The 23,901-nt window shown below is 41.1% G+C and overlaps 1 protein-coding gene across 2 annotated transcripts in view; it reads left to right on the plus strand.

Moving 5' to 3' along the window:
- CERS6 (ceramide synthase 6) overlaps positions 1 to 23,901 on the plus strand; it is a 125,394-nt gene that overhangs the window by 87,750 nt on the left and 13,743 nt on the right. For both annotated transcript variants that reach the window (XM_074145112.1, XM_074145111.1), the window contains exons 5-8: positions 2,085 to 2,135; positions 4,590 to 4,682; positions 11,358 to 11,486; positions 17,522 to 17,628. In XM_074145112.1, coding sequence (XP_074001213.1) covers positions 2,085 to 2,135; positions 4,590 to 4,682; positions 11,358 to 11,486; positions 17,522 to 17,628 — 380 coding nt within the window. The remainder of the gene's footprint in view (positions 1 to 2,084; positions 2,136 to 4,589; positions 4,683 to 11,357; positions 11,487 to 17,521; positions 17,629 to 23,901) is intronic.

Here is a 23,901-nt window from a genome sequence, read left to right on the forward strand (position 1 = left end):
AGCAAAATAATTGGGTAGGAAGCATCTCTTATCTCTTGTTGAATCTGATATGAAAGACAGTTACAGCTTTTCAAACCTGGCTAAAACTATGAATTATCCTACAGTATTTGGATGGATCTAATTTAGGCAGCTGTCACACAGAAAAATTCTAGATTCTGTATATTAGTAACACTTACAGAGGGGCTGTGGCTGTTTCCAAAGACCTTTTTTTGTTGCGTGAAATAAGGAGAACTCACTTAGCACAGTGACTACTATGGAGATGTTTGAACAAATAAATTGCTTGCATGAAATAATTATTTCTAATAGAGAGGAGATGATGTTTGGATGGACGTCAATCATTCTTACAGCATCCTTGTGAGAGGTATATCAGAAACTCTGGGAGGTCTGTTATTTTAAATGTTGGCATACTGCTCAGGTTACTGCAAGAATTATTCCTTTCCATTTCAGGAGTGTTGGGGGTATGGCTGTGCAAGTTTTATTTTATCTTATTTTCCATGTGAAGGACGCATTCAAAAAAACTGGGAAGAGCCTTTAGTAATCATACCACATCACTGTTAACCAACAAAGGCTATAAGGACCCTCTATAAGACAAATCACAATTAGAACTGAAGTATCAGTTGAGAATTGGGCTGTAATTCTGACTAGCATTTATACTGTCTTTTGATATGGTACAAATCCTTCCTACTTATAAAGACTCTACTTGCCTGATTCTCAGCCTGGGGCTTTAACATTCTGCTTAGCGTTCATTTTATTTGGTTTGGTGCTCACCCACTGTATTTTGGATGAGTTTGTTACTGTGCTTTGCCTGAGCTGAACTGCTCCACCTGATGGTGAAAACAAGAAAATGCCATCTCTCATGCACTGAGGATTTATTTGAAAAAATGTTATCTAGTGGAAGCACTTAATGCTGTAAGGGTATCGGTGCCTTAATCCAGGAGACCTGCTAATAATGTTCTGCCCCTTTTATACTTGGACGTAGAGCAGTTAAGGTTATATAAAGGAATTGCACAAAGATCTTGAATCCACAGTTTTCTTTCATGTTTCTAGTGAGATACCCAGTGGGTGGGTACTTGTGCAGTAGACATGTGCTTCCCAAAGTCCAGATGCTGCCAGAACCTGAGACGCAGCTGTGCTTTACAAGACATGCATGTCTGAAAGGAGTTGTTCCTGCTCATGCACTAAAAGTGTGGCTGCTTGGTAGCTTGATTTGGTTGTGTTCTTATTACCCAATGTAGAAATACTTAATGGTTGAGTACGTTGGGTAGAAGAGCTTGCCCATGTGCTGTTTTCTATCTCGAGTCCATTTAGTTGCACAGAAAAGGAGGCAACAACTAAAGACCTCTGAAACAAACAGCCTGCTTACAAGAAAAGATTTAAAAGGCGTTCTTGTGGCATTGAAAGAGAAATAATCATGTTAATTTTGTGCAAGCAGCAAAGAAACAGGAGGCATAACAAACCTGTCTGTCCCCAAGTCTTTTAGTTTGCCCAGCTTTTTGCAATGCAAGAATCTGTAGATGCATGCTACAATAAATTTGCTCTGGCACCTTTCATGTTGCCCTAAGATTTCATAGTATTTTCCATCTGGTAGCAAGATCTATCATCTCTGGACGGTCATGTCTTCAGCCAGGAAAGCAAAAGGTATGATTTGCTATCATGAGCTGATGTGACTGGGATGAAGGATGGATCCTGTATGGAAGGATGCTTATATGTAACAGCACATGCAAGGGATGTTCTTTAAAATATTTGAGCAGCCTCGGGCCAAGGTTTCCCATGCTATTGAGAAGGTAAGATCTTACCACCTGAGCACAAGCTGATTATGTTCAGCCTGCCCTCCTGCAAAAGTTATTCATATAAGGTCACGGTGTACCAACTGAAAAAATATGTGAACAGGCAGGTTGCTGTAATTCATGCTGTGAAACTTTGAGGCATCTTCTTGTATCCAGTTTTCATAGCCTCTAGCAAAAATTGCAAACTTTAAGCTGTTTCTGTAGTTTTGTCCTTCACGTGTATTAATCATATACACTTTCATTGCCCAAAATGGTGTGTACAGACCTTTTTTTTTTTTTTTTTTTTTTTTCTCTCAGACACCCTGGCTCTGGAATACCAGACAGTGCTGGAATGGGTATCCATATCAGGTAAAAGTTACAGTGCTGTTTAAAAACAAACATGACACCTCTGCAGAGCTCTGTATTTATTATGATGGAGCTCAGTGTCAATATGTTAGTGTGAATGGGCTACTTGGCATTTCAAAACATTGCTGGACACTCCCCATCTTGCTTAGGAAAGATGAATATAGCTGCCACAGGCTTTTTTTTTTGCCCTTTTTTTGCCCTTTCTTTTTTTTTCTTAAGGCCAAGGAGGAAAAAAAAAGCCCCAGTTGCAAGACTGGAAAGTATGAAGAAGAGTATTGTGTGACAGACACATGAATTCCCTGTGACAGTGAACAGCCCTGGACAGGCTGAACAGAATGTGTTTAGGTTTGGATGCTACTGCTCTTGAAGGTTGTGTGCCAGTTGGAAATAGTGAAGTGGAGACAGTTCAGCAAGAATGACCAGAAATCTTGATCTGAGAAAGGTTGAAGGAATTTGGTCGTTTAGCCTCAGAAGAAATAATGACTTAAATTCCACCCTAAGACTGGAGGGTGAACTGAATAACGTTAAGGAAGCAACAAAAGAAATTGCATGGAGGAAGCGTTGAGTCTTCATCCCTCAGATTTTAGGGACAATTGTTTGTCAGAATTGATATGGCTGCAGTCACTGGTGCCTTTCAGTCCTGTTTTCTACTATTTTTATGTTATTGCATGCAAGAAGAGATTTACTTATGACATAAGACCATGAATCTTGCTGGTTAAAGAACATTTACTAGACTTATCAGAAGAACGAGGTCATTCAGAAAGTTACTTACAGCTTTTAGAGGGCAGCAACTAAACTTACTATATCTAAAATCATGCTGCTAGTTGAGAGAGTCCAACAGAAAGTAAATCATTAAATAAAAGTCATTATCAAAATCATTGTCTCGGAGATAAAAATGTCTACCAGGTGCTAATCAGCATTAAGTACTGGGTTTTCAATTTGGTTTGGGTTTTTTTTTTTCTTCACTAGATAAAATTTCTAATCTCGTGTTTACTACAAATTCTCTGTAAGTTACTCAACACAGCATTGTAGAAATCCAGCTGTAATTTCTGTAGATATAGTCAAATGGATCATTTGGCTGACAACTCCACCCATAAGCACAGGATAGTCCCGTTGAAGTTAGGTCTATGGAGAACTGAAACTTAACATTTAAACTAAGTTAAACACACACTATTGATCCTGTCATGGAAGGAAATGAGAACTTTAGAATCCCCCTTTGTTATCATTATATATGGATTTAGAAATACTAATGCTATAGTTAATAAAGCAGCTGACAATCTTAATTGTTTTACTAGAAATTTTCCCCAGTGAATTCTCTTGCAAGAATGAGTATAATAATTGTGGTTCATTGCTAGCTCATGTTCTCTTCCCTTTTTTTAATTACACCTAATTAAAAGCTTGCTGGCACTCTAAATCAGAAAAAGGATTGTATTGGCCCAAGAAATGACTTTAAAAGAATGATTTGGAGTATACACACTTTGCTTTAAGCATAAGCATATACCTATATTTAAATAATCCACAAAGAGCATTCAGTGGGCCTCTAAGGACTGTTTTTCAGCTGCAAAGAAAAAGGCAGTGGGAATAAAAGAGGCAACTGAAATGCCTCTTGCCAGTGGAAATAGCTCATGCCCTCCTTGGGTGCATGGTTGTGCCAGTGCAACCTGCTCTAGAGATGTTTCATCTAATTCCTCAGGAGATGCCCTCAGAGAAGCACAATCCCATGGAAATTAGAGTAGCTCCTACGACTGGCTCTCTTAGACTGGGAGCTAAACAGCCTATTGCGTGCCATCAGTTATCTTCTTTGAAGTTACCCCAGGTTGGTTTTGGTTGGGCATAAATTCCTGCGTCTTGTTACTTTTATTTCTTTTACTTTTAAACATCTGTGTAACCATGTTGTATATCAAACAAGATACCTGGATAAATTTATTCTATTTTCTTCTTTCTAAATGTTAACATTCCCAGAAAATGGTTGAATTCTTTGAAAGTAGGCTTTTATATTAGAAAGAGCCCCGTTTAAAGCTCACATTTTCATCATGAGCAGGTGAGATTGTATACTAGCGTTACTTTTCTCTAATCTGCTCTAGCATTTTTTCTTTTGCTGTGCTTTAAACCCACATTTCTGATGTGCAGCAAGATGTTTGAAGTAATCTTTCAAAACAGACTTGGGAATACTCAGAATTTAGTTTATTCTAGGTTCTGAATGGGCATCATCATCATTTTTTGGTACTACAATATTACAATACTGTCAAGATTAAAACATAAGAGAAGGGTAGGTTGGGGAGCTTTATTTTTCCATAGCCATCAAAGTTTGAAAGAGGCAACCATCATAACTTTTCTACATAGGATGCTTACATATAATTCAATAATTCCCCTGTGATTAAACATGTCTCCTATAGACCTCAGTTGCCTGTAATGTCAGTTAGACTCTATTAACTTTTTCTCATCTCCATCTTTCAGCCACTGATGCCTGACCTTCATTATTACTACATAGTTGAATTGTCATTCTACTGGTCCTTAATGTTTTCTCAATTCATTGACATCAAAAGAAAGGTAAGAGCAATGAGACTAAAAACACTGAAAGCTTTAAGCATATATCTTTCTTGACTTGACGAATACCTGTATTACCCATGCAGCAAACTGGAAATACAGGCCTTTCTAGTCACCACCTCTTGCAGATATTCATCACTGAGAAACTGGTGTTGAAGTGCTTGTCTTACTCTGTTCCTTGTTACTATGATGTCATTTTTTTCTGCACGTGGGAAGAAGAGCCTGGAGTAATCAACTATTCAAGGGGAAATGGCTGAAAAAACCTTCTGTTCTCATACAGCGACTTGAATGTAACTGAACAGTAGTAGCTAGTAGAGGTGCTGTTTCTTCCAAGAGTTAAATGATGAAATATCAATGACAGAGCAAGACTGCCCATAAATTCACAGTATCACTTTGGTAAGATCTATGAGGGCTTTCAATTTATTCTACAAAGGGATGGTAAAAACAGGGATACATTTAGTATTAAAAAGTGATGTTACATTTAATCTTACCTTTACCGTTATGTAATTTCAAGTAGCTGAGCCTTGCTATTAAGGGGAAAATAAAACTCTGGCCACATAAAAACATTTTTACAGTGTCAGTAGCAACATGTTCCATATTACTTCTTCCAAGTTCTCCAAGGAGAGTCCTGGTCCATAGCAGAAGAGGCAGGACAGCAGTCATTCTATAACAGTCCATTGAACTATTCTTGCAGGGTGGTTTAATGTTAAAAATTATTAGTTTAAAATGTTTGAGAGGATTTTATAGTATTCTTATGTGCCTCCTTCTACTGTCATTTAATGAAATGATTGTAGGTTATGCTAATGAAAAAATCCCTGTTTACTAGAATTTTAGCAGGAGCATAACTCTGAAAAGAATATATGAAGAATCCAGTACGTCCTGAATGAATTTATCTGCTATTTGGAACCCCAATGTGCTCCTGGGAGTTTTGTGTCAGAGCTAAGTATATAGAAAAACACCCCTCTATTTGAATTTCCAATTTTTTCCAGAAGTAGAAATCTCATGAAAACGTCCATAAACTTTAAATCCATATTGGAGGGTAATTTGTAAACAAAACAACCAATTTAGGATGAATACATGTAAATTTCTTGCTTGCATTTTCTGTAGATGCTAAACATTCTCTTAATCATGAGCTTGAAATGAGTACAACTGCACTGTTTCAGAAAACAGATGCAGAAAAGCACTGCTCAACAGAGCTGTATGATAGTGGAGATGAATTTAAATCAAGAGTAACATTGACTAATATACGTAAGTTGCAGGTGCCAGCAATACTGAATAGCCATTTGTCAATATATCAACCAAAACTAAACCTCTGCAGCAATGTTACAGAACTGTTAGGGTTATTGCTGCAGAAATGTACTGGGTCTACTCGGTCCCCCTACATTCATATTCAGCCCTCTGCATTGTGCCATTGGTTATATTTTATTTTCTTTGTGTACCTCTTGAGAGAGGGGAAAATATAGCAGCATTGCAATTGCAACAGAACTGCAATTTTGCAGTTAAGTACATCTTTAAAGAATATTTAATTGATTCCTGACAAGTTGCTTTGCTCGTGTGAAAAGTAATTGGACAGCATCTAGGCTCAGCACTGAAATACACCTCTGAAAAGGGCGATTGGGAGGTTCAGTAGCACCTTCCTCATTTAATACACCTCATGAGCAGATGCTGTTGTTTTTTCCCCTCATGACTTGGAGAGTTTGTTCCCATTGGTCAGCTGAGCACAGAGCTAAAGCCTGATCCTGTCCATAGCACAGGTGCAAGTAAACAGTCTTTTGCAAGTCTGTTTCTGAGTTATATATAAATGTCTTGATAACAAGTACAAGTCTTTGCAGCAGCCTACTGTGGAAATAGAATTAAAGATGGAAGCGGGGAAGTGGATCGCTGACAGCTAAGTGACACCCCTGCCACAAATCCGCGGTGCTTGAACCCAGAGCACCAGATCAAAGCAGTGTCCCAGGTATCTGCTATGTCTGAGAACATCCAGTGTCCAGCAGAGAGCAGGAGCACATCATCTGCAGTGCAATGATAGCAAGACAAAAGCCTTTCATTATAAACACCCTGCAGGAGACAGTGGATATGCCATATTTATAAATAACCTATTAGATCACTGACCAGTTTGGACTGTGGAGACAGTTCTTTTTGTAGCGTAAGCAAAATAGATAACTAGGAAGATCACACTGGAGAAATGGGACTGTGCACTTGTGTCACACAGTAAAACTGTTCTGTGGCCCCAGGTGAATGAAAGCTGTTAAGAAAACGCATGAGTTGAAAAATGTTGGCACTGGGAGCTTATAGTAGTTGAAAAAAAGTAGTACAAGCTTGACAGGGACACCAGCTCTTGCAGCACTATAATAGTTCTTCTTTAAAGAACAGGTTTAGTTTAAAAAATGTGGAAAACTCTTAATGTACCCAATATGCAACATGTGAAATGCTGCCCATATGAAATAAGGCTTTAACTGGAAGAAGCGGGAAATTTGCCAGCTAATATCATATGCTATTGTAATACTTCATGACAGCTTATACAAAGCAGATTAACAGTTCTCAGCCTGAGAAACCTGTTGATGTTTTCATATTCAGTGAGATGAATACTTTTATCTAATTCTTGGTTATCATTTTAGATACTTTAAATTCAGCAGTGGCTGTGTTGTAGTCTGGGATGATCAAAAGCGCCCTGGCAGCCTCATGCACTGCAGGAATTCAGCCAACTGCATTTATGTGGCAGGGTTTCTCTCAAGGTGAGGTGTGGTAGGTCTTCCTGAAAGCACCAGCACTTGGCACTGGCCTGACTCCAGCACTGGTCTTTTACTCGCTCAAGAGAAATGTACTTGCTGTTTTCCATCTCCATTTTATTCTTCTCTAATAGCAAATTCATGACTTTAAAATTACTTCCAATTGGTTTACTGACTTTCAGATGCCTGTTTGTCTTTATTAAGGTATTACAAATTCCACCAGATTATCTTTGCCTGGCTGAAGAGGTGTGAGCAAACTACTTAGACTGTTGCACATACCTACTATTGGTATTAAGGCAGCGAACTGAGAAGATTAACTTTAACGGTTTTATAATGGCATGTTGTTCGCTTCATAAATATCTACTATGTTGCTGTAATGATGTTCTACCCTTAAGGGTCTTCATTTTCAAAGACTGCAACCTAGTATGATTTGGTTTTTTATCATCGCTGTCCAGCTCTTTTGTAAAACACAGAGAGAAAAAATTAGATTGAGGAACTTTGTTACTCTCGCAAGCCCCTGACAAGTTTTAAAAGCAGTGAGGCTTATTTACATGCTTTCTGGGTACCTGAAGTACTGTTTGACAGAAAAACATTTGACTGGTGTATTTAGGGAATGTATAAAATTTCTAGTTGGTCAGTGTTTTAACAGGTTTGTAGAAAATCTCAGAGACCTTTCTGTGTATTCACGCCTTTTAGTTCTAAGCATTTGGCAATTCCTAGAGCTTCTGTGGTTTACTTTTTTAAAAAAATAACAGTTCACTCATTCCCAAAATAAAAATAAAATAATGTGTAGCTGCTAATTTTCTTGAATATTCCATTTTGATTCTAGAAAATTTGTGCTGTATTTCACCAAATCTGGATCCTAGATCTCTTTCTTTCTTCAAACTTAGTTTAAAAAAAAAAAAAAAGTCACAGAGCTGATTTCTTTCGTTTCAGAGGAAAGGAATTTAGATTGTGTACATTTTGAAGACCTTTACTAGAATTGTTATGGTCTAAACCTTTGGCTGGTGATACTCCCCTTCGGTTTTGAAGCCCATTTCTGGAAGCTGGGGTGACTAATAAAGACAATGTTTTGCTCTTCAGTGGCACTAATGCTCCATAGCTGCTTGGCAGTTTATCCAGTGAGTGTGTCCAGAGGGCTTGTCTACAAGTTGAGACCCACGGGGTTTCTCCGTTGTCTGCCCTGTGTTCTTCCCACTGATGGTGTGAGGAGCAGGTTCTTTCTCCTATTCTTAGCCACATATTTTCGTGACACAGGCACATGATATCTTTCAGCAGCTACAGATCTGCTGTAAATAAATGCATCTTGCACAAACATACATACCGTTTGAAATATATTTAAAAAAAGAAAAAGCCTGTTCCTGTATAGCTACTCATCTGCTGTTTATGGGTGAAAGTGCTTGAGTAAGCTGGGAACACAAGTACAACTTGACATTATGGGGACTTGTACCATAAGTTTCTTTGCATTCGTTACCCTTATCTATAATTAAAATCTAACAGGTAGCATCTTCAAAGCATAATATTAATTACTGATGGAAAAAAATGTCATAAACAGGAAAGAGAGGACCAGAATAACAAAAGTAGTCTTTTTATATCACTGCTACGTTTTTCTAAATTTTTAGTAGGTCAGTCCAGCCTCTCCATTTCAGAGCTGGCAGAGTCAGATAACTGTCTCTTTTAAGAAACATTGTCAGAGAAGGAGTTCCCTGGACAGCATTTCTCTAAGTAGACTCATGCAGAGGTGCAGAAGACTGCTGCCCAAGAGCACTAGGGCTGCTTAGGAATAATCCATATTGTCAGGAATGCCTTGAAGAGCTCCCAAGAGGGACTAGAAATCTTGTATCTGTAGAACATAAATGTGTCAGCTATAAAAACAGATGAGAATTTTCTACTTGGCTTCTTCCGCCGTTTGGACTGCCTATGTGCTAACATAATTGCAGTTAGAAGGAAAATGAAGAAGAGTGCCATAGCATTTGCAGCTGAAGCCAGTAAAGAGAGCTAGGCTGCAGTATGGCCATATGGCAGTGCTATAGCTTACTTCTAATCCCAGGGAATAAGATAGGTGCTTTGCTGTTTTGATTATGGTATGGTGAAATGGTCCCCATGTGTGGTTTTGTGGTTACTGAAAGGACTAAGGTGCCGTACCCTTGCTTCCCCTTAAGACTCTTAGAAAGGGAAGCAGCCTTTAATTCTTTCTTTGTTCAGTCTGCTTTAAGAAAATGGATTTAAAGCAGTGGCTTGAGATGACTGCCGAATGTATTTGATTGTGCTCCATACTGCTGGGGACCAAATAACCTGGCTGAGAAATGTTGGGTGTACACCAAACGAGGACAGTCTTTTCTTCTCTTTTCTCCACCCTTTGCCCCCCCTCAGCTTTGTGTTGGAGGTACTGGCAAGGCCCATTGAGAATAAGAAATAGCACCTTGTAGCACCTGATAGCATTAAACATTAGGTGATAGGCTGGGAGGAGGTGCTGCCCCTATTCAGTTAGTGAGACTGCTCAAGCTGCAGTTTTTTCCATGGACTCCAGGTGTACATTGCAGTGAAGCAGTGAAGCCGAGTGCTGGTACTGAGAGGCAACAGCAGTGCATATCTTTGAAAGCAGTGGTGCCTGCTGCATTCCCAAAGAGAGGCATGGTGACACTATCAGTTACTCTTCCCAGTACTGAGAGATGGAGGAGTCAGCAGCTGTAGGTGCTGCTTTTCTGGAGTTGACCCTGTGGTAGTGGGAGCGCACCAACACTTTCTGACACGTGTACCTTCAGTCCCTTTGCAAACTAGGTGCTGCCTCTCTAAAGGCTGCAAGGTCTCAGTTTTGGTTTCTTTGCTGTGAGCCACTTAGCTGAAGACTACCACAGCTCAGTAGGATGGGCTCACGAAAGCTGACGGAAAGCCAAATGCCGCCTTGCAAGTTGCTTGGCGAGCAGGCTGCCTGGAGGAGCCGCTGCTTCTGACTGCCTGGATCTCTCCCTTCAGCCAGCCCTGCACGAGAGCTGCTACCTTTGCTGCAGTACTAACTTTGCACCCAGTGCATGGAGAAACTCCCCAGTCAAATCACGCCTGTGATCTTTTCTTCAGGGTTCTGATACCACTTTCTCAAAGCTGTGCAGGTAGTTCAGCAAATTCCAGCAAGACTTGGTGCCTTGTAGAGAAGAGTCTCATCTCTGCTGGTCCTGTTCTCTCAGTAATCAGTCTGGGAGTCTAGGGCAGGCAGACAGGTCATTCTCTCTGCTTTGCCTGCCCCTTGGTACGTACCTGGGAATGTGGTGTTACAGGAGCTTCACCAAATAACTCGGAGTTACTGATCTGGAGACCAGTTTGGGAGGCAGCAGAATAGATCTGAGTAGGAAGAATTGCACCAGCTCATTTGAAGACTTTTCTGACCCTGTTACAGTATGAAGGCAAAGCAGCTTCATTAAAAACAAACAAATAAACTGGAACTGGGATTCTCAGCTCTGTGAAAGCTCTCAGTTGTGCTTGACAGGTGGCTGTCCATAACTCCTAATGTGGTGGAAATGTGTTTTTCTGTTCCTTTGCAGCTATTTGAACTCTTGTGAATGGTGCATTATTTTGCATATTATATGTTGCTCAGTGTATAAGAAATATGGTGTAATTTGATTTGTATGTATATATGCCTTTTCAACGTAACTTCAGACGCAAATGTTCACTCCATTAGGTTAAATTACTACAAACTGAGAAGTGTATATATTGCCAAGCTTTCAATAATCTTTTTGCATTTTGTTAACATACAATGATTATTTTATTCAGGCTAAGTGAAATATATAGCAGGGTATTTAATGCACTTACGTAGTAGGATCTTTATGTAACATAACCATAATGCTGGGTTTAAAAAACATCCATCCATTTTTGTATGAGACTACTGAATCTCACTGTTTGGTTCATCGTTTTTTGTTTGTTTTTTTTTCCCCCCTGCTTCTTGCTGCTCTAGGATTTTGGCATCATGTTTACACATCACATTGTAACAGTCACCCTGATAACCTTCTCATATGTAACCAATTTGACACGAGTGGGAACCTTGACCTTATGTCTCCATGATGCGGCTGATGTTGTCCTAGAGGTGAGATAATAATGTGTATCATCAGTGTCTGTACATGGTATTCACTATTCTGAGAGCCAGCACGTCAACAGGTAGAATCTATTTGCTATTCAAAACAAGTATTTCTGAAGCAAAGAGACCAGCTCAAGATGGTAATGGTGATTTCCTTGCTGAAATATATAGTGTATTTCCTTGCTGAAATATATTACACTTGTAGCAGTGCATGTTTGTGACTTTAGGCTGTTTTATCAATTAATAAGTTGCTTGTACAGAGCAGAAGCTGGTAATGCATTGCATGCCAGGGAGGGTTACACACAGATTTTAAATACAACATGGTAAAGTCAAAAGCTCAAAGCTGCAAAATTTGGAAAGTAATGACTGTGTGGGATAGAAGCTCCTGGTTCTTGACCCCTCTGAAGTGATGTGTGGGGCAAGAACCCTGTCTGCAAAGGAATCAATATGTCACAATGAGATTCTGCTGTGCTTTTGCTGGGCAGAGGCTGCTGGACAGCTTAATGGCTGTTCTGTGCGCGAGCAGTGAGCTGACCTCTGGTCCCCAGGAATTTCCAGGTTCCTGTGCCTTGGCATCCAGATGCCAGTATTAAGCAGTTGGCTTTGGAGAAGAAGGGATGATTGAAATTCTTTCAAGTCAAGATGGTCTGTTACTTCCATAGCGGAAATTTAGAGATATTGTCATCCTGTATCTGCATCGGTTTTTATTCATCTCTGGGTGATGCTGGGATTGGGCTGCCTGTGAACTCTCCATCATGATCAAACCTATTATAACTATTTTGTCTGAAATTATTTTTTACTAAAGTAGTCGCAAGGCTCCTGTTATGCAAGAATAGAGTCTCACTGTGAGTCACCTATTGCAGAAGCAAAATCCTGCCATTCTGATTCAATAGTGCTATAAATCTGTTTTTATTTTTTAATCCTTTTTTAACCTAGAAGGCACATGACTGCCTGAGATAGAAAGCAACAGAGAATTTTAATTTCTCCTGTTACAAATAATTGCATCTCTACAAGTTTATTTTTGTGCTTTAGTAATGTGCGTAGATCCATTCTGCTAGCTATGAGTTCACCCAAACTTTCTTCATTCCTCTTTTTTCGCCACCAGACAGATGTACCTGACAGTGTTCATTCCAGATCAGACCAGTGCCTGTGGAACTATAAAACCACTGGAGAGCAGCTGTAACAAGCTAGCTAAAACATTACCTTGAACACAGTGAGATACATATTTTTTCTCAATTCCTCTGTTCATTCACTGGCTAAGACAAATTTCTGATACTGTCACATGCAGACATTCAGCAAATACACTTCCCCATGAGACACATACTTTAGTGCTCTTTCTAGTCAATTCATTCAGTCTGTTCTGATTGAAAATACTAAAGCCAGTCTAAAGTGTAGGGAAGAGAATCACAACTCCTGAGAAGCATTTACTAGGAGGGCCATTATGACTCACTGCAGACTTTTTAGGGTCAGTTTACACGGTATCAGGCCTGCTGGCAACAGACAGGGTATACTTGTCTCAAAGAGGGAAAAGAATCTTTGCACAGGAGTTAGCAGGGCTTCTCCCCCCAAAAAAGGGGGCAGGATCAATAGCCCAGCTGAAGTGCATCTACACCAATGCACGCAGCATAGGCAACAAACAGGAGGAGCTGGAAGCCACTGTGCAGCAGGAAAACTATGATGTAGTTGCCATGACGGAAACATGGTGGGATGACTCACATATCTGGAGTGCTGCAATGGATGCCTATAAACTCTTCAGAAGGGATAGGCAAGGAAAGCCCTACTAGAACATAATCTGGCCACTGTTGTAAAAGCCAATAAAAAATGTTTCTGTAAATACATTAGCAATAAAAGGAGGCTAAAAAGAATCTCTGTCCTTGGGAGGTGGGGAGGAATCGTAGTGACAAAGGATGAGGTACTTAATGCCTTCTTTGTCTCAGTCTTTAGTAGTAAGACCAGTTGTTCTCTGGTTGCTCAGCCCCCTAAGCTGGAAGACAGGGACGGGGAGCAGAATGAAGCCCCCATAATCCAAGGGGAAATGGTTAGCAACCTGCTACACCACTTAGACACCCACAGATCTATGGGGCTGGATGGGATCCACCAAAGGGTACTGAAGAAGCTGGTGGAAGTGCTCCTTGTCTGACAAGATGCTTTATGGATGAGGGAAAGGCTGTGGAGTAAAGCCTTTGACAGTATTTCCTACGGCATTCTTCTGGAGAAATTGGCTGCTCATGGCTTGGATGGGCATACTCTTTGCTGGGTTAAAAGCTGGCTGGATGACTGGGCCCAAAGAGTTGTGGTGAATGGAGTTGAATCCAGTTGGTGGCTGGTCACAAGTGGTGTTCCCCAGGGCCCAGTATTGGGGCCAGTTTTGTTTAATATCTTTATCAGTGATCTGGATGAGGGGATTGAGTGCACCCTCAGTAAGTTTGCAGACAACACCAAATTGGGCAGGAGTGTTGATCTGCTTGAGGGTAGGAAGGCTCTACAGAGGGTTCTGGACAGACTAGATCAAAGGATTGAGGCCAATGGTATGAGGTTCAAAAAGGCCAAGTGCTGGGTCCTGCATTTGGGTCACAACAGTCTCATGCAATGCTACAGGCTTGGGGAAAAGTGGCTGGAAAGCTGCCTGGTGGAAAAGGACCAGGGGATGGTGGTCAACTGCAGGCTGAACATGAGCCAGCAGCGTGCCTGGGTGGTCAAGAAGGCCAACAGCATCCTGGCTTATATCAGAAATAGCATGGCCAGCAGGACTAGGGAAGTGATCATCCCCCTATACTTGGCACTGGTGAGGCCCCAGCTCAAATACTGTGTTCGGTTTGGGGCCCCTCACTACAGGAAAGACATTGAAGTTCTGGAGCATGTTCAGAGAAGGTCAGCAAAGCTGGTGAAGGGTCTAGACCACAAGTGTTACGCAGAGCGGCTGAGGGAACTGGAGTTGTTTAGTCTGGAGAAAAGGAGTCTGAGGGGCAACCTTATTGCTCTCTACAACTACCTGAAAGGAGGTTGTAGCAAGGTGGGAGTCAGTCTCTCCTCCCAAGTAATAAGTGATAGGACAAGAGGAAACAGCCTCAAGTTGTACCAGGGGAGGTTTAGATTGGATATTAGGAAAAATTTCTTCACCAAAAAGGGTTATCAAGCACTGGAACAGGCTGCCCAGGGAAGTGTTTGAGCCAGCGCATCCCTGGAGGTATTTAAAAGGGGTGTAGATGTGGTGCTTAGGGACATGGTTAATGGTGGACTTGACAGTGCTAGGTTAATGGTTGGACTTGATGATCTTAAAGGTCTTTTCCAACCTGAGCAATTCTATGATTCTGTGACTTTCTTCTGCTAGGGCAGTGGGTCACAGCTCCAGTGCCGTATGAGAGAAGATGGACTTCTACACACTGCTGACATTACTGAGGGGAAAGTCAGTGCAGAGGAACTGCAAACTGCAAAAGAAGCTGGTAAAATATCTTGCCATGATCAGTCAGCTGTGCACCTGACCTGTTTTACATATTATATATTTATAGAAATTTAAAGCTATTTGCAGAAGCCACTAGACTCTTTCCACCTACCATTTCATAATGAAACATATCCAGTGGAAAGCTGGAATGCAACATTTTTGCTATTCTCATTGCAGAACATGTTATATATTGGTAGGAATACTGGAGGTGAAGGTTTGTCAATAGATCTTAAGGCATTTGCAGGTACAGAAGAGTCATAGCATGATTTTCAGGAATACATAGCTATTCTCTTAGGTCTGAGTGAAAGTTATCTTGGAAACTGAAAGCTGCTTAGCCACAGCAGGACAGACCAAACATAGTCATTTGCTTGCCTAGGAAGTCGTTACATTAGCTTAAGCTGAAATCTAGGCTACTGAGAGGCAACTTCCAGAATCCCAGCTAAGTTATTTAAGGGGTCTTAGGTATTATTGCACTGCAGTACAGCTTGTGGGTTGGAAACACTGTAACCTAACCTGCTGAAGCACTTAAAATCCCACCTATTTTGGGACCTTGACACTTTTCAGCTTTAATGAACCTGTGACAATTTTGATGCCACTGTATGGATGTGAATAGTTGCCAATTTGGTATGCTTCTGGTGTAAGAGCCTCACACAGCTGTCAGTTCAACCCAAAACCTTTCTGTCAGGTTCCAGCTATCTCCTAACACGCTTTTCTAAAAGAGCAGGAAACGGACACTTCAGACCAAGGCAAATAGCTGTTCTGTAAAATAAATGGATTTATATAGGGTAGCAAGAGTACCTGGAAGAGCTGTGTTATTCAGTTGTAGTCTTGACTTTTAAGCTTTGAAAATTGTGTTGTATTGTCTTAGGTGGCCAGTTCCATCCAACAGCATACTCTTTCCCTTTTTTCCTAGTCCTTCTTTATCAATATCATTTGTAGATTTGTTATTTGAGAACTGATGACCCAACAGTTGTACTATTTTTGAGAAATGGTGTGATACTACTACAAGTTGCTATAGCAATATCAACTCCACACACTATGAAACCAGCTTTTTTAGACCGCCACCATGGAAATAAATCCAAAATTCCAATCTAAGCTTATGGTCATCTGAGAATCAAGCTGTTAGTAATTTTTCTGCTTTGCATGTTGGCACCAAAGTGTTCTCTTTTCCTCAAACCAGAATGTGAGTACAAACTGCTAGGAAACTCATTTGTGTCCACTATAGAATGTAGGGCTGATTCAGAAGGGCTATGGTTTCTTTGTAGCACTATTGACTTTCCTCATATTTTGAGAGCTTCCTAACTTGTTTTCTGTTAGTGAGGATATCCTTTATATTCAAATTTTGAGTGGAAACATTGCAGAAGTTATGTAACATCAAAAAGTGCAGGTTTGTTTTGGCATCCAGATTGTCTGTCATTAGCATTGAGCACTTTCAGGTTCAGTGTGTTCATACCAAAAAAAAATCAGACAGAATGCAAGACTGTCTCTCACCATTTTTGAGAATTCTCTGGTTTGAATTCTGCATTCAGAATAGTATTCTATATGCATAGTTGTGGTAATTTTGCTCCCTCATAGCCCTCTGGAAAGTCTGCACAAGTAAGCATCTTCTCAATATGGAATTGGATATAGGTCCCCTTGAGAGGTCTTTGAAAGGGTGACTTAAGTGGGCACTAAATTAGGCTCTTCGTGTACTTCATTGTGCAGTGACTCTCTGGATACATTTGACAGAAAGCACCAAGAAAGACTGTCCCTGGCTTGAAGCAGATGTTTTGAAATAAGTAACTGCTTACACCCATGAACAGCATGGGAACAGCATAGACATCTTAAAATGAGCTTGCTTGTACGTGCTGTTTTCTTCAGGGAGAAGAGTGCAAAAAAACTTCAGGGAAGATCAGTGTTTTAATGAGCTGTTTGAGTGAAGAGTAATTAGTAGACTCCTCTGAGAAGGAATTGGAAGACTGCATGAAGACAAATGAGAGAAGCATGTATAAATAGGCATAGGGCAACAAGTTGGAATGCAAAAGTTGGAAGGGGAAGAGACCCTTGGAAAAAGAAAAAGGGGAGGGGTGTAATCTAAGAGGTAGAAACTGCTTTGTATAGGCCAGAGAGGAAGAAGAGATGCTGTAGGAGAACATAGGATATGGGGCACAATAGAGGAATTGAGACAAAGTTTATATATAACAATACTAGAAGGTCAGAGCACACAGGTCAGGTGAAAGATGGATAGATGCTGAAAATGCAAGTGGAGCATACTAGAAAAGTGAGAGACAAGTAGGTAAAGACCTTGGGGGCAAAGACAGCATAAACACAATGGAGTTCAACAAAAGAGTTTTCTGAATCTGAAATTGTAGGATTTCAAAAAGGAAATTGAATGGGAAAGGAAGAAATGGGAGATGTACTCTGATTTTACGTAGGCTGGGTTTTTTTCTGAGAAGACAGTTTCCACATACATGGTGGAGAGGAGTTATGAGGTCATTGTAAGGTGGCCCAATGAAAATGTTAGCGATTTCATAAAAATTTGATTTCTTCTTACAGCTTATACACAATACAAGAGAACTCAGTTGTCCTCACGGAAGTAAACAGACATTTCTTTCTTTTACAGGCTGCCAAAATGGCAAACTATTGCAAGTGTCAAAAACTGAGTGACCTTCTGTTCCTTACATTTGCCATTGTCTTCATTGTCAGTAGGCTTGGCATATATCCCTTGTGGTGAGTAAGCATATCATTTTCCTCAAATGCTAAACATCAAACAAGCTTGGAAATAACTGTGTTGTGATTGAACGTGATTCATTGACATTACTCTGTTTCCCAGAGCACCAAGGAGAGTTTTAGACATAACCAGGTGCTGAAATAGCCTATTTGCTGGAGTGCTATTTTGTTTACTATGTGCCAGACAAGAAACATGTGGGACTTCTGCTGGTTTTAAGGTGGAAGTGGGTTGGAGACCACATAGCTTCAGGTTAGCGGTTGGTTGCCTGTGTTGGCAAGAAGTTAGAGGAGAAATAAAATATTAATCACCGAAGACACTGACCAGAGGCTAAGCTTGAATCTAGGATTTTCTTATTAGCTTTCAGTGCATACTTGATGAACATGTTCAGCTTAAAGAAAAATACAGTAAGATAAAGAAAGTCTGGCCTGCTGAAATCAGTGTAAGGGTGTTATTACGATGCAGATTGCAATACTGCAGGCTATTCCTTTTCCACCCCTCCTTTGAACCCCAAGGGGGCCCTGGGGGAGCTGTGTAATACATAAATCTATAAGGTAGTTATACAGGTGTTACTGTAATCTCACCTCGTCCCAGACAAAGGCAGCTGCTTGCATGTGCCCATACTCTCTATTCTAGGTACGCACACATGTATGCAGACAAACAGGACATAGATGTTCAATTCTTTAGCTAGGGTCTTCAACATCCAGAAGGCAGCTGGCTGGTTAGGAAATACACTGATGCACTGCAGTGTAGAAACCCTTTCAGGTTTCTCTGTGACTTGTACCCTATATATGAGGAGGGCTGGGAGAAGGTGTTGGCCTCACTCTTGTGTTCTGGATCCTTCCTTTCTCTCATATGAACCGAACTAACCCAAATCTCTATATCCCTATGAGAGTAAGAGTTGTCTGTCATTGCATCAGAAGATAACGGTGACAGTTTTGCTTTTGGGAAGCACCAAGGGTGCCAGAAATGTTACTCTTACAGAGATTTATTTAGAGAGATTACCACCAAGCTCCTTATTTAAGCATACAGAGGATTTAGAGATGCCAATATCAACCTCTCTGCCACAGTTTCCTTTCAAATCCTCCATAATGATATCTCTTTGGGGTTTTGTTAATGCAAACAGGATAAGACCAAGGTGCCCTTAGGGAGCTGTGTCATCAGCTCTGCTTAACAGTACAATGTAGAAGTCTCATTTAGCGTTTAATGACTCCAAAGATAATGTGATAATGCCTGGTCCCTGCTCCGCTGGGAGCTGGTGAAGGACCATGACAAAAGGAGAAAACAGATAGGAACACAAGGCTGCATGTTTAAAAATGCCTTTTTTTTTTCTTAGAAACAATTATTTGTTTCTTAAACAGCTTTGCTTCCCTTTCCTCAGTCCTTCCTTGAAGCTAACTTGGCCACTCAGTGAATTTCTGTAAATGGAGTAAGCTAATTTTTCTACTTGCATGATCTCGGATAGGAAAAATGGTGGGACTCCTCCTTGTAGGATTTCATCTGCCTGTTGCATTCTGTTTTATATTGAGAAATGGAGGGAGGACCCCATTCCACCAGTGCAGTTCTGTCACTGGAGACTGCAGTACATGACAGTGCTTCAGGGAAGGCTCAGTCAGATGATGACTGGATGGGTTCACAAAGGGGAGGGCAAAGGAGAAGTCATACTTGACCAACCTGATAACCTTCTATGATGAAATGACTGGTTGGTAGATGAGGAGAGAGCAGTGGATATAGACTACCTTGACTTCAGTAAGGCTTTCGACAATTGCCTCCCAGAAGATCCTGAGGGAGAAGCTGATAATGTATGGGCTAGATGAGTGAGCAGTGAGATTGACTGAAAACTGGCTGAACAGCCAGACCCAGGGGGTGGTGATCTCTGGTATGAAGTCTGGTCAGGGGCCAGTAACTAATGGTGTACCCCAGGGGTCAATACTGAGTCCAGCCCCATTCGACATCTTCATTAATGATCTGGCTGATGTAGCAGAGTGCACCCTCAGCAAATTTGCTCATGTTCCAACCTGATACAGTAGAGGGTTGCGCTGCCATCCACAGGGATGGAACCTCAGCAGGCTGCGTCAACATTTCTGTTGTCACAGAAATGTGCCAACAAGAACCTCATGAAGTTCAGCAAAGGAAAGTGCAAAGTCCTGTCCCAGTATATGCTGGAGGCTGACCAGCTGGAAAGCAGCTTTGCAAAAAAGGAACTGGGGGTCCTAGTGGACACCAAGTGGAACACGAGCCAGAAATTGTGCCCTTGCAGTACAGAAGGCCAATGGTATCCTGGGGCTGCATTAGGAGAGGTGTTGCCAGCAAGTTGAGAAAGGTCATCCTTCACCTCTACACAGCACTGGTGAGGCCACACCTGGAGTACTGTGTCCAGTTCCGGGCAGGAGTTATACCAGAGAGATACAAAGCTACTGGAGAGAGTCCAGCAAAGGATCACTAAGATTGATTAAGGGACTGGAGCGCCTTTCACATGAGGAAAGGCTGAGACAGGTGGACATGTTTTGCATAGAGAAGAGAAAGCTCAGGACAGATATTATCAACATATATAAGTTATGAAGAGAAAGTGTAAAGAAGACAGCCTGGCTCTTTTCAATGGTGCCCATGGCCAGGACCAGAGGCAACAAACATGAACCGAAACACAGAAGATTCCATCTGAACATCAGGAAATGCTTTTAAACTGTGAGAGTGACCGAGCACTGGCACAGGTTGCCCGGAGAGGTTGTGGAGTCTTCATCCTTGGAAATGCTCAATAGCTGTATGGACATGGTCCTGGGCCGCCTGTTACAGGTGACCCAGGTTGAGAAGGGAGGTTGGACAGGATGATGTCCAAAGCTCCCTTCCAACCTCAGACATTCTGTGATTCTGTCTGCTGCCTTATGTGTTTAGCTGTGACTCCAGCTTTTAAATATCACTCTGTATTATTTGAAATGGCAAAGAAGTAACTGCTGACTTGAATTTTTTTCTTATTCAAGCACAAACTTTACTAGATCACTGCTATGCGCTTGCCTTGCTGAATAGTCAACAAAGAGCAGATTAATCTTGGCTAGAGTGCACAGTTTTGAAGGAGGTCATTAGTCTTCACACATTTAACTAGAACCAGCTGCCCAATATGCTTTTTCTCTTGAGACATCTGAAAATTGGCAAGGTCAAGATTTGCCCATCCTTTACATCCTTACTATGGTAGTCAGTTTTGGAAAGTCCACACTTTCAACCTGAAGTGTTTAAAATAACACTGTGTGTTTATAACTGCAAGTGAAGCTCAGAAAATGGAGGTTCATGCTGTCTCAAGTGATTTCTGTGAAGTGTTGCAGCCAAGCATCACACTATGCAGGAAACCCTTGCTAGGACTAGGCAAATTATAAATTAAAGATTGGCATGGCTAATGGGAATCAGGCATCATAGAACTGAAGTCTGTGTTAGTGTCCCTAATGCACACTTCGTGCTGTCTGACTGGTGGAGTCCCAGAAGAGATTACCAGGACAGTGATAAGTTATCTAGCAAGTGTCAGAACTTGAGCCCTGCTTTACAGCTGTGGCATTTTGTGCTGGTGTTCTGGATGTGCCTATCTGTTCCCATATGCATTAGGTGAGAGCGGCACTACCATGCCACTTCAGATTGAACCTTGTCTGAATCCTGCTCTATAGAGTAGCACTGGCCCAGTGTGCTGAAAGCAGGGTAAAAATCAGAGTGGATCTGGGGAAGAAAGAAAGGGAAGAAGGCTGCATAGTAGCTTCTATTGTTGATGTCAGCTCCCTTGGTAATGAATATTGGGCTAATGAGGGCAGCAGGTTATAGCCATGGGTGAGGTTTGCTGCTGGGATGGAATGATCAGCGTAGAGTGTTGAAGGCATTGAAGGCAGAGGGGATGTGTATTGCGGGAATTCAGCAGCTGACAGTGTGCTGTGTGCTCCTGTGTCACAGATAGCGTGGTTACACTGGCGATCCCTCTGCTTGTCCTCTCCCTTAATCAATGAAAGAACACATTTATTTATTTGCATATGCAGCTGGTTCAATGTGGTGTATATGATCTTTAATTTTTAAGACCATCTTATTTCCAGACCAAAGCCTTATGTATGTACTCCTAATGGTTACCCTTACATACACCTGTAGTCACAGATCCCAGAGGCAGTTTCATAGTTGTCAGCTGTACTGTGGGCATTGCGTGTGGGAGTCAGGGTTAGCAGGGATGAAGCATGGGATGTATGAGCTTGTCTCTCCCAAATCCTTTTTTTTCTTACGAAGCAGCAATTCTAAATCTTCACCCCCATTAGCTTGTATGTCAGCAAAGATGAGTCATTGGAGTGGCAGCAGGCCAGGAAGCATAGTTTTGCTCTCCTTTGCTGAATATTCAAAAAAGCAAAATTTGGTGCCTGATTAATATTACATAAATATGCAAATTTTTCTAGCATAAAACTGAGATGTATAAAATTGGTGTGCCTGTAATGTAAAAGGAAGACTGTAATTTGTAAGAAAACTTCCCCCACGCAGGAAGATGAATACCCAAGACAGGCTTCCAGATACGTCGCTTATGAAGCACTGGCATGCTGTTGTGCTCCGGCTTTGCACAAGTGCCATTTTGTGTAAAGGTGCTAATAAAGAATTCAGTATGTATCAAATGCTGTTGTCTGAAGGTTGTTCAGCAGCGGGGCTAAGACAAAAGAAACTGGCGATTAGGTATATATTTAGCAGTCTTTCTGCAGGCATCTGAAGTTCATTTCAGCAATAATTCAAAAACCCCAGGACACTTTCTGCCTCCTGCTGCTAAGTGAATGTAGGAGTAAAGCTGCTATTTTCACTGACAAGACATTTTGCTTGTGAAATTCTCTCACTTGCGCATAATCACTGTTCTAGCAAATTACAACATAAAACACAGCTCTCCATGAGTCAGGGGGAACATGATGCCGTCTCAGGTGATACAGGATTGTAGGGAGAATGAAAGCAATCTCAAACCGAAGAATTAATATAAATTATGTGAGCCCTTGGCTAGTCTAATCAGGCTGATTAAAGCAGTTACCTCAAGCCTGCCTTTATTTCAAGAAGCCTTGCCATTCCTCTTCCCCAGGCCTCAAATGCTTGTTTTTGTAGTTACATGGACATAGTCTTCTCTCAGATGATGAAGGAATGGTTTGCTTTTTGCTGTTATTTTGTTTTTCTTTCAACAGCCAGGAAGGGAAACTCCATGGGGTTATAATATTTATCAATCGTTTTTTGAGGTGTGCATATGATAAATAGGCATTTTCCATCCCAGGAGACATGAGTGAAGAAGGTGATGCACTGCATTTTCCAGTCTTTCTTTGCTCATTGCTAGCTGCAGAATTCATGTTGTGAGAACTCTGAAACTCCTCAAGTCTGGGCTGTACAGGAGACCCAAGACTACTCACTCACTTTGCTTATTCTTCTGGAATATATGTTTTTTCTATAGGGCAGTTTGAATAAATCTCCTCGTGCTGTGAAGAGTTTGGTACCTGAAACTGGTTTCAGGGAGTGACCAGGGTATTTCCAAGAGCTTCAGTGGAAGAAAGGTGGTTGATATGGAGGGAGATAGAAGGTTACTAAACCTGTTCATCTTTTTAAAAGATAGCTTAAGGTAACTGCAAGTAAAGGTGTGACTTTTGGGTTTGAAAGAAGAAGGAGAAGGCTCGCAGGGAAGCTAGGCTGATGTTTACCAGGTGAAGGCACCAAGCTGGGTAAATTCAGGTTCTTTCAGGTTGCTCTAACTAGTACTAGTATGCAGTTGTTTCTCACTACTTTTGATTATTTTTATAATCAGTCATATTGTATGAGAGGTAGAACATAGTGGATTTCCAGGCCGTGTTGCTGACAAGGTCTGCTGTCAAAAGGCAAGAAAGCAGGGAAATTGCGTTGGCATTCATGTGACCTGTGAGGTCTCTGCATGCTTATATTACATAGATGCACTGACAAATTTAAAACAGTGGTTTAACTGTACAAATGTAAACAAAAGCCTGATTTAAGCTGATTATAGAGAACACAAGTCATATTCTGCATGTGCTGTCCCCCAATTCTCATCTAGGCAAATTTGGTATAATCCAGGTAGTCTGCATGCCTTCTTGTCCTTGGTCTTTTCTCTCAGTGCCCGGACTACTGTACCACGTTAAAAATGGTGAGGACAGTCAGCCACTTTGGTTAGTTGGTATGGTCTTGTTTAGTGTCAGCAGGTAAGTCTTAACTTGATCTTCCCATTTGTGAGTCTCTGTGGAAAGATTTCTGTCAAAAAAAAAAAAAAGAAAAGATGGCAAAAATAATACTGC

The sequence above is a fragment of the Numenius arquata genome, chromosome 3, assembly GCF_964106895.1.
Source record: "Numenius arquata chromosome 3, bNumArq3.hap1.1, whole genome shotgun sequence".
NCBI lineage: Eukaryota > Metazoa > Chordata > Aves > Charadriiformes > Scolopacidae > Numenius > Numenius arquata.